Source organism: Orycteropus afer, unplaced genomic scaffold, assembly GCF_000298275.1.
Source record: "Orycteropus afer afer isolate SDZICR_OR568_19922 unplaced genomic scaffold, OryAfe1.0 scaffold00493, whole genome shotgun sequence".
NCBI classification, from domain to species: domain Eukaryota; kingdom Metazoa; phylum Chordata; class Mammalia; order Tubulidentata; family Orycteropodidae; genus Orycteropus; species Orycteropus afer.
Genome location: NW_006922080.1, coordinates 543,812 through 554,321, shown reverse-complemented (window position 1 = coordinate 554,321; position 10,510 = coordinate 543,812). Strand labels below are relative to the sequence as shown.

Sequence of the window (10,510 nt, the reverse complement as noted above, 5' to 3'; positions counted from 1 at the left end):
CCTCTGTCTGGCTTCCTGGCTTTTAATCCCCTTTCTCCTGCTCTTCTGGTCTGCTGCTTTGGGCGTCCCTGAGTTGTCCCTGGGGCTGACTGCTCCTCTATCCGGGTTCCTGGCTTTTATCCCCTTTCTCCTGCTCTGCGGTCCTGCTGCTTTGGACGGGCCTGAGTTTCCTCTCCTCACCTAATCCCTTTGGCTGATTGCTCTTCTCTCTGGCTTCCTGGCAAAATGAAAACAGAACTTACAGGTTTGAAAAATTCTGTTACAGAAACTGAGGACACATGTCCTAGAATTTTCACCAAGGACAAGGCTACACAATCTTTTGTTAAAGAGATTAAGCTTGTAAGACTGTATAGGCCAGAGAAAGAATGAAAAGAGAGAACATTGTCTGCCTCTTGGAATTCTACTAGCAGGAAATGGGCCAAAGGAGCTGCCTACATCTGTTGTCTTCCAAGAAAGAAAAGGGCCATCCCTGGAGCAGCTCATAAATCAGCACAAGAAGGATCACGGGAGGAAATAGGGCTTACAAGGTATCAAAGGGTGGAGTTGTAGTCTCCTAGATCTCAAAGGTTGGAGCAACAGCCTCCTAGGTTTCAGAGCCATGTCTTTTTCAGCTTAGTTCTGCAGTGTAGGACTGCCAGTCATGAGTGCCAGAGGGTTGGGGGCCGAGGAGTCACTGCCCAAACCTGAGGCGGTGGGGCTGTTATGTCCCTAGGGTTTGAAGAAGGAGGCTTGCCAGGGCAAGAAGGTAAGGTCACCACCCATAATGGGACCACCCATAGCCAAGGAAACAGAGTTGCCTTCCCAGTGGGCCTGGAAGGCAAAGCTGAAGCCCAGGGCTGAGAGGCTCTACCCAGAATTCAGAGAATATAGGTAACAGCTGGAACCTGAAGGGTAGGGCCTTTGCCTAGATGATCTAAGCTGCTGGGTTTTGGAGTTGTTTATAGTGCCTGTTCTTCCTTTCCATTTGTAATGGAAATGTCTGCCTTATGCGTGTTATATAAACTACCACTGTACTCTGCTCTAATGGCAGTAGTGCCTAAGGCATTTGACTACTAACCAGAAGGCTGGGAGTTCAAACTCACCAGCCACTCCTCGAAAGGAAGGTTAGGCAGTCTACTTCCATAGTGATATGGCCTTGGAGACCCAAGGAGGGGTTGCTGTGAGTCAGATCTGACTTTATGGCAGTGGGTTTGGGTTTTTTTGTTTTTGTTTTTTTATGATATTTTGGAAGAAGATAACTTATATTCTAGAATTCACCAGTTCACTGATGATGAATTTTGTAGAAGATGAGATTTTAGAGCTGGAGCCAATATAAGACTTTTAAGATGTGTTTTACAGTTGGCAAGGAAATGGATTTTGGGGGCTAAAGGGTGGAATGTCATAAATTGAATTATATCTCCCATGAAACTGTGCATCACTTGTGTAGCCCATGATTCTCAGTATTGTGTGGTTCCACTCCATTTTGTGATCTGATTATCCTCCATTTTGTGATGTAAATCCTTGCCTCTGTGCCTGTGGTTAAGGTCCCATTTGGGAGTGAGCTGTCTTGTTAGGTGAAGGAGGCAGAATTAGGTCATGTTAATGAGGATTAGGTTAGGTTTGTTATGTTCATGAAGTAGGATTAGGGTGAGATGCATCTTTAATCACAGCCCTTCATCAACCTAGAAGAGATAAAAGCAGAGAGAGGCAAGTAGAGAGAGAAGGACCTCAGTACCAAGAAAGAAGAGCAGGGAGCAGAGCACATCCTTTGGACCCATGGTCCTTGTACTAAGAACCTCCTATACCCAGGGGAGGGAGCTCTGGTAGCATAGTGCCTAAGGCACTTGACTGCTAACCAGAAGGCTGGCGGTTCAAACCCACCAGCCACTCCTCGGAAGGAAGGTTGGGCAGTCCTACTTCCGTAGTGATACTGCCTCGGAAACCCAAGGAAGGGTCGCTATGAGTCGGGGCCGACTCGACAGCAAATAACAACAACATACCCAGGGGAAGATTGATGCAAAAACAAATGGAGATCTCCAAGGGACACTGGGCCCACAGATGTTGAAAGGACACAAGAACCTTCCCCAGAGTCAACAAGGAGAGAAAGCCTTCCCCTAGACCTTGTGCCTGAATTTGAATTTCTAGTCTCCTGAACTGTTAGAGAATAAAGTTCTATATGTTAAAGCCACCTACTTGTGGTATTTCTGTTATAGCAGCACCAGATAATTAAGAGGTACTGTAGTGCCTAAGGCACTTGACTGCTAACTAGAAGGCTGGCGGTTCAAACACACTAGCTACTCCTCGGAAGGAAGATGGGGCAATCTACTTCCGTAGTGATACTGCCTCGGAAATCCAAGGAAGGGTCGCTATGAGTTGGGTCCAACTCGAAGGCACATAACAACAACAGATAATTAGACAAGGGGTGCCAAGGACAAGCCCTGGAGTTCCCATTGTGTTGCTGCAGAATCAGGGAAAGATGCTTTAGGGGGAGGGAGTTGTCATCTGGATTGTGTGCTGGTATGACTCCCTCAACAGATCACCCTTGTAATGACATGATTATTTTCAGATGGTTGGGCCTGGGGCTGGAAACTAGATCCTTCTGAAAGCCTGATTTCCTACTGTCTCTCTGTCAGATGAGCTACTTCAGGAGCAGCGTGCCTATATGGACCAGTTCACTGCCTCCATCTCAGAGACCCCAGTGGACGTCCGGGTGAGCTCCGAGGAAAGTGACGAGATCCCGCCATTCCACCCCTTCCACCCCTTCCCGTCCTTACCTGAGAGTGAAGGTGTGTATGATTAACAACACAGCTTCCTGGCAGAGAGGGTGGGAGTGGGGTTTGTAGGTAGAAAATGGAACTGAGTGGTTTGAAACTGGGTTCATTTGGGGAGGTGGTTTCCCTGGTGAGAATCAGGAAGAGGGAGATTAGATTATTGAACACCTACTACATGGCAGCACTGTGCTAGTTACTTTCAGATAGTTGGCTTGGTAATATTTCTCCCATTTTATAGATGAGTTACTTAAAGCCCTCTGTTTTTCCTAGTCTTACCATCTAGCTCAGCTTGTGTGATGCCTTATGCTTTGTGGATTAAGTAGCACTTTTGTTTAATATTGTATCAACTTTTTGTAATAATTTTGAGGGTAGGGAATGGAGAGGCTAAAGAGGGTAAGTGACTCACCCAAGGTCACATCTCTATCATAAGGTTGGGACAGAAGTTCTGTCCTCTGACTAGTAGTCAGACATTTTTTCCTCTGTTTCCTTGTTGGTTCTTGGTATCTAAAAGTGTAAAAGCTTTGAGTCTGCACCAAAAATAAACAAGCTCCTGAAAGTGGGGCCCTGAAACCAGGGCATGTATAATCAGATTCTCTTTTTTGTCTGTTGTTGCTGGTGGTGATAATGATAAAAATAATAGCACACAACTATTGACTACTTTTTGTATGCCAGCTTTAGCTCAGCATTTTACATATTTGCTCTCCTTAAACCCTTTCATGACCCATGGGACAACCGTTACCTACCTACATTTTTTTCCTCTGGGATTTATTGGGCAGCTGCTTCCCCACTAAACAGTGCATGCAGCCATCAGGAGACCTATATATAACTGTTTGAAACTTAAGAAATAGGCAGGTGCTGCAAATGACTGTTTTTTAAGGGTATTTTATGAGGTGATGCATCCTAGAGGTGTAATTTTGCAAAACTTTTCTCTCTTTTGGCTTTTTTATTGGGAGATAAGCCTTGTAAATATATTTATGGGTTCTTGTGCATTATTTAAGGAGCTCTGGTGGCACAGTGGTTAAAGCATTTGGCTGCTAACCAGCAAGTCAGCAGTCCAAACCCACCAGCCGCTCTACAAGAGAAAGATGAGGCAGTCTGCTTCTGTGAAGATTTACAGCTCTGGAAACCCTACGGGGCAGCTCTACTCTGTCCTATAGGGTCACTGTGAGTTAGAACTGACTCAGTGGCAGTGGGTTTGGTTTTTGGGTTCTGTGTGTTATTTGGGAGTTGCCTTTCTTGTAGTGATTCCATGTTTGCTCAAATACTACATTTTCAAGCACCCTAAATTGTATGCAATTGTTAAGGAATCCAGAAGGTAGTTCAGAGTCCAGAGGCACCAATGTGTCCAACATAATAGTATCAAAATGATATTTCATAACAAAATTCTGGAAATTCTCCTTGATTTGGCATGCTTTCCTTTAATGAAAATACATAGTATCTACAAAAAACTCAAAGCAGAAATAATTGAGTCATGGAAGAGTTCATTGTCCAAAAAACACTCCAAGGTAGGTACTGTAAGTGTTCAAATTTGGGGATTCTAAAGATCCAGAAGTAAAGTGACTTGCCTACGGTCACTTAACTTGTAGTTCTTCTCACAGCTGGTAGTTCATACTGTTACTATGAAACTGTCATGCCTCTGACCAGAAAGAGTATTCAAATGAAGGCCTGAGGAGGGCACCGCCTGGGAAGGGGCATCCAGTCTTGCCTTCAGGTCAGAGCCGAAATGCCTTCTAAACTACTTCCCTCAGCAAAGTGGGATCTGAGAAAGTACCCAGTAAATAAAGACTTACCACTCCATGCCTAAAGCCCATTCTTCCAAACCCCAAGCCTCCATGGGCTGTCAGGTGACCATGCATAGAGAGCTTCCATACTTGGTTGGAGGCATCCTGGACATACTGAACTAGAACCTTGTCTCCTTGTCCACAAGCCACAGCAACTGCCAACTTTAATGTTTATTGTTTTTTAGGAAACATTAACTTTGTAGACTAAGTAATTTGAGAATCTCTATAATTTCCCTAAAATGGCTTAAGACCTACATCTTTCCCTCTTACCACCTCTCAGTTATTTGCTTTACATCTTACTGCTGGTTTGTTTGTGGGATATTTCAGACATGGCTTTTAAGGAAAAACACTTTTTGTTCACATAGTAGAGAAATTTTAATATAGGAATTTTGAAAGAACCCATTTTCTTTCTTAATCTCCTTTTGTACTATTTTGTTTTTATTGTTTTTCTTTCTGCTAGACTCACAGCCGGAGTTGTACCACCCAGTGAAGAAAGGTTGGTTTTTCAAAGATGTTCCCTCTAAGACCTTCATCCCTTTTCACTTCCTCAGTGTGTCGGAAGTTTCATTTTATGTTTCATACCATCACCTGATTTTTTTCCACATCATTTTTCAAACATGGCTGTGAGGGGAGCCAGCAATACCCTTCCTCCATGTTGCTAACATGTTGGCTTGACCTCTAGTACTTAGAATGGTGGTTCCCATGATGTTTGTAGTATGATCATCCTCAGCTTTCCTTTGGGGATGCCCAGAGAATATGGAGTAACAAAACGGGTGTTTTTATAAATCCTTTTAATCTGGACAGACTTTTTAAAATATATCCATTTAAACAGGTTGGTTGTGGATTTCTAATTTATGTAAAAACGTCCTTAATTTAAAATCAAGTGGAGGAGAAGCTTTTTCTTCTTGCGTTCCTTTTCTCTGCTATACCCAATCTTCCCCTATCTTTTTAGATATCACTTGCCCTTTGTCTTCAACATTTGCCTCATATCCCCTGACTTGTAGCATTCCTCAAAACATTAGAAGCTGATGAATGAAACAGGATGACACAGGTGAACTCTTACAGCAAGCCTCTAATTATTTTAAGAAAAACAGAAGTATGCAAAGTACCACGCTCAACGCTTAATCTCATTTAATCCCCTTGACGTGAGTAGGGTTTTTATCAGAGATTAGGCACTTGAAGAAGTCTCTTGAGACATGGTTTGCTCAAAATCATGAGGTCTTACAAATGGAGAAACCAAAAATTCAAACCAGTTCCCTCTGTCTTCAAAGCCCATACTGTTTCTATTACATAAAATTGGCTGCTGACTTCTCCAAGGCTGGTGGGTGGCTCACAATCTCTACAATCATTGTGAATGAGTTCAGACATTTCATGATTCTTCGTATGTATTTTGTGAGCCTGTTCTTGGGTCTAGCAAACTGATAATGGGCAAGCAGTTCTGGTTTATGCCATAGCTTATTCTCAGAGCATAAAAATGTGATGTGAATCTTTTAAAAAATCACTTATATGTAGACACTTTATTTTGTTCTACTTGGATACTCTGCTTGTTGGAGAGCACTGTGTTACCATTCTTCTGAAAACATATTTGAAGTGTTTATAGCTAGAAGGGAATTTTTTAGAAATTTAATTGCCTTTAGCCCTTATATTTCAGCTGTTGTTAATTGGAGTAATTTAACCATTAACTACCTCTTAGTCTCTTGAAGTCACTTGTTTATCCATTCCATAAAAGTAAAGTGATTTTGGTCAGTATTTAAGAAACACATAAGTTATGCCACCAAAAAAGTATTGTAACAGTCTGGACTGATTAGAACTTTAAAGTAGTTGGCTCAGTGGACCTTATTTTTTTTAATAGGATCCTGCCCTTACAAGTAAATGACCTTTAAAATTCTGAAGGGTTGAGAGAGAGAAAAAAAAATGGAAGTAGCTCAGAATTAAAATTTATTAGGCTTAATCATAAGCATCCTTCCTAAGGCAACACTTTTCCAGATTCTTCTTTGTCTGATAGTTGGCATATAGTATTGCTGTTTTCTTGACATTTTGAGACTGCAAAAGGCACCCATAATTTAACTTACCTACAGGCAAGCCTACCATTCTTCTTTAAAAGGAAAGCTTTAGGACAAAAATTGCATTATTTTTGGCTGTGTTATATAAGTTAATGCATCCTACATTAGCCAGCCTACAGTCTCAGCGCCTGTGGTAGGTGTTATTAATTACTGTGTGTTGGGAATGAGTCAAGCTACAAACTGGAAAATTTTGCTGTTATTGGGCCTACTTTCATTATCAGTCTTTCACAAGCATATGAATGACAGTGCTTTGCTTATACTCATGTTTGGATCTTACTCATTTACAGATAGTTACCTTAGAATGCCAGGAATGTTATCAGGTTTATCTATTTATGAAAGGTGCAAATCACAGACATTTATATAGAACTCTGTATATTTGTTGTTACTACTAAGTAAGGAGTCCCATGTTTTGGAGCAAAAAATAAAGAAGATTGCTCCTCCTCTTTCCTCTCCCTGGGAAGGTGCTGAGTTCAGCCAGTCTGTGTATTAGATACCATCACTTGGAGTGCCACACATAAGTGATGAGGGCTCAGGTGATGTCTGACCTTGACAGCAATAGTGTTACTATTTTTGTTCTGTTAGAGAAAGGTGCCTTTTACCCTGCATTAGCATTCTCCCAGTTTATGGAATGCTTCCTTCTTTGTTCATTGTATAATAATTTACACATTTAGGATGGGCCCATCTATAATGTAGACACTTTGCTATTATTGAGAGGGTTGCAGTCTAGTGGGAGACACGGAGAAAATCTGTAATTATAAACTGTGATTGTAAGTGATATAGCCTGGAAATGTCTCCCAGAAGAAACGGAAGCTTGAAGAATGAATAGGAGGGATGAGTACTCCAGGCAGAAAGAAGTGCCTATGGGAGAAAATATGATGTTCAAGGCAAATTTGCAGATTCATTGCAAGTGTAACTTTCTTCACTGGTTCAGAAGAAACCCAGGATGTTGAAAGAGAAAGGTGTGGGATAGGTGATATCACATAAGAGGGTCACATGCTTTTCCATGTTAGAATGGATTCAGTTTCTTCTTACAACAAACATTCTCTTCTGGAGCCTTACCTGCCTTTTTTCCAAGTGAGAGACAAGTCCACACTCTTCTCCTCCACTATGCCCATTGGTCCTCTGGAGAATGCCTGTATCATTCATCTTGATAGAGCACTGCACATCCCCAGCAGTGTGACCCACATAGCATATTGAATAGCCTCCCTGGCCTCAGGAGTGAGTTTGCTGCTCTGTGAGATTGGTACCATGTCTCAGCCCGTCCTTGGAAACTCAAGTGTGATCTCTTGTCTATGCAGGATCTGGAGCAGGAGAGCATGATGGAGGACTGATAGGTGCTGAAGAGAAAGTGATAAACAGCAAGAATGAAGTGGATGAGAATATGGTGAGCCACTTCTCTTTCCTGCCCTGCATGTTTTCATTTTGAGAGTAATTAGAGTGAGTGACATTGTTTTAGATGCTTTCCAGATGACCTCTATTCTAGAAGGCTGGTGGGCTCAAAATGCTCCCACAGATCTGTAGAATTGTTTAGAATCTGGGCACAAGAAGGAATTGAAAAAAAAAAAAAAAAACTTTCAGCAGTAGCTTATCTCTTGCTATATAATAGGAAAATACCTTTGCAACTAAAGAGATGAAGAAAATATTAGAGGCCATTTTCAAGTGAGTAGAAATTTAATAACTTAAGACAAGGATAGAGTTGGGTTTGGTTCTTATACTACCTTAGGTTTATACCTCCTAGTCTAAAGGAGCCCTGGTGGTACAATGGTTAAAGTGTTCAGTTTTGAACCTAAAGGTCAGGAGTTCAAACCTGGGAGATTTCTCCATGGGAGAAAAGACTGATATTCTGTTCCCCTGAAGATTACAGCTAAGGAAACCATATGAGGCAGTTCTAGTCTGCCCTATAGGGTCACTAAGAGTCAGAATCTACTTGATGGCACACAACAGCACTTACCCATTCTCTTTCTAGTATCTTCCATCATTTGTATTCCTGGATTATCTTCTGAGTTTGATATTTCAACTTGGCTTCTTGGTAATCTGTCCTGAAATATCTCCCCACAACAGTTACCTAAAGAGAAATGCAGGACTTTACAACTGCACAGTAATCTTGCAGCCACACTTGCCCCTTTATTTAGGGATCTGGGGAGTGGATGTGAGAGAACATGACAGAACTATCACTGGTGTGTTTATGTTTAGCAGGTATAAATAGAGGGGAGAACTATGTTTATACTCAGTTTCCTCTGACATTCTCATGTGTGTTCCAGGTCATTGATGAGACACTTGATGTTAAGGAAATGATCTTCAATGCCGAGAGGGTCGGAGGCCTTGAGGAGGAGCCGGTATGTGTTTGGTTCCAGAGCCTAATGCTAGGTCTTATTTCCACCCTAGCTGTTTCTATTTTCTGCCTTCTCAGTTCAAGTAGAAAATGGGAGGGATGTCTGATCTCTTAATGTAACAAAGGTCCCTCATCTCTATTTTCCCCATGCTTCTGAGTAAGAAAGCTAAAATTTAGATTTCTACATACTGGGAGTTCCAGAAAGATGGCGGAATAGGCAGAAAAACTGCACAGACCCTCTTCAACAAAGAAAGGAGGAACCAATTAACACAGACACAGAAGATAATCTTGGACCCCTGAGCCTTGAAGGGAAGGATATAGAATTGGTCTGAACTCCAACTAGCAGAAGAATTTGCATGAAAATACCAAAAAAGGAGACATACAGAGCTGCAGTCTGGCAATGAGCCTGAGCAATCCTGACGGCACAGACAGCTTGGAGATTGCTGACTTGTGGTACGACCTAAGAATTAACCTTAAAATCAGCCCTGCTAGCCAGGGACTGCACAGAAGACTGCTCTGGTGGCTGGGGAATAAAAAGTGAAGCAGCAGCAAAGAGAAAGCCGAGCTGAGCTGTGGACTTTTGCCTGTCTGGAGGGCTCAGCCATTTTGAATGTTTACAAGCAGCTTGACCATTTTGGATAGTTAAAGCAACAGCATTCTCCCAGGTTCCAGGGACTTAAGAACAGGTTCCACTTGCCAGTAACCCCAAGGACATTCCGGACATGGACGGTTGGAAAGGTATGACATTCCCCTTGTTACTCTTATACCCCACACCTGCTTGGTGAATGGAGGTGCGGCCATCCTCCACTCCTACCCACCTTCTGGGCTGGCAGGAACTTCATCCCAATCTGTGTGCTCAGACGGAGCCTGGGTGATTTGGCCGGCCCTCCCCCAATTTTTTTTTTTTCCTTTCTTTTTTCTGTTTTTTAGTTTGCTTGTTTTTGTCTGTTTTAAAAGTATTATTATTACTGCTTTTGTCCTTTTTACTTTTATTCTTTATTCTTACAAATCTCTCCCCCACCTCTGGTTCCTAGTTTCCAGCTTTTTTTCTTTTCTGTGTTCCTGGTTGCAATTTTTTTTTTCTTGTGGTTAGCATCATTCTTTGTTATTCGTTTTGCATTTTTCCCATTTTTTTCCTCATTATTCTCCTCCTCTACCTTTTTTCTCTTATTGCCCTATCACCAGATATTGCAGGTTTTCTTGTTTTTTTTTCTTCTTCTTTTTCCTTTTCTTCTTTTTTTGGTTACTGTTTCTGCATGATTGCATGGGGTATTTTTTGTCCATGTGCTTTTTCTTTTTTGATGGTTATTCAATTATAATTTTTGTCAGAGTGGGTGACAGCAACAGTTCCCATAAGACACAACTATACCCACACCTCCTGCAACTTCATTTAGTGAGTGTGACCCACCACCTCCTTCTCTACCAACGGGCCAACGATAAAAAAACAAGAAGAGCCTGAATCACCCTTGGCTGCTCTTCACAAACAGTTACCAGAAATCTAAATACAACAACGCCCTGATGTCTCAGAGACAACAGACCATCACAATCCACACAGAGAAGCAAGATAAAGAGGTAGAAACAAGG

At 41.9% G+C, this 10,510-nt stretch overlaps 1 protein-coding gene across 1 annotated transcript in view; it reads left to right on the top strand.

The window, feature by feature from the left end:
* The window catches only part of APLP2 (amyloid beta precursor like protein 2), a 62,137-nt gene that overhangs the window by 46,092 nt on the left and 5,535 nt on the right, over nt 1–10,510 (top strand). The window contains exons 12-15 of the mRNA XM_007955179.2: nt 2,613–2,765; nt 4,992–5,027; nt 7,893–7,978; nt 8,856–8,930. Coding sequence (XP_007953370.2) covers nt 2,613–2,765; nt 4,992–5,027; nt 7,893–7,978; nt 8,856–8,930 — 350 coding nt within the window. The remainder of the gene's footprint in view (nt 1–2,612; nt 2,766–4,991; nt 5,028–7,892; nt 7,979–8,855; nt 8,931–10,510) is intronic.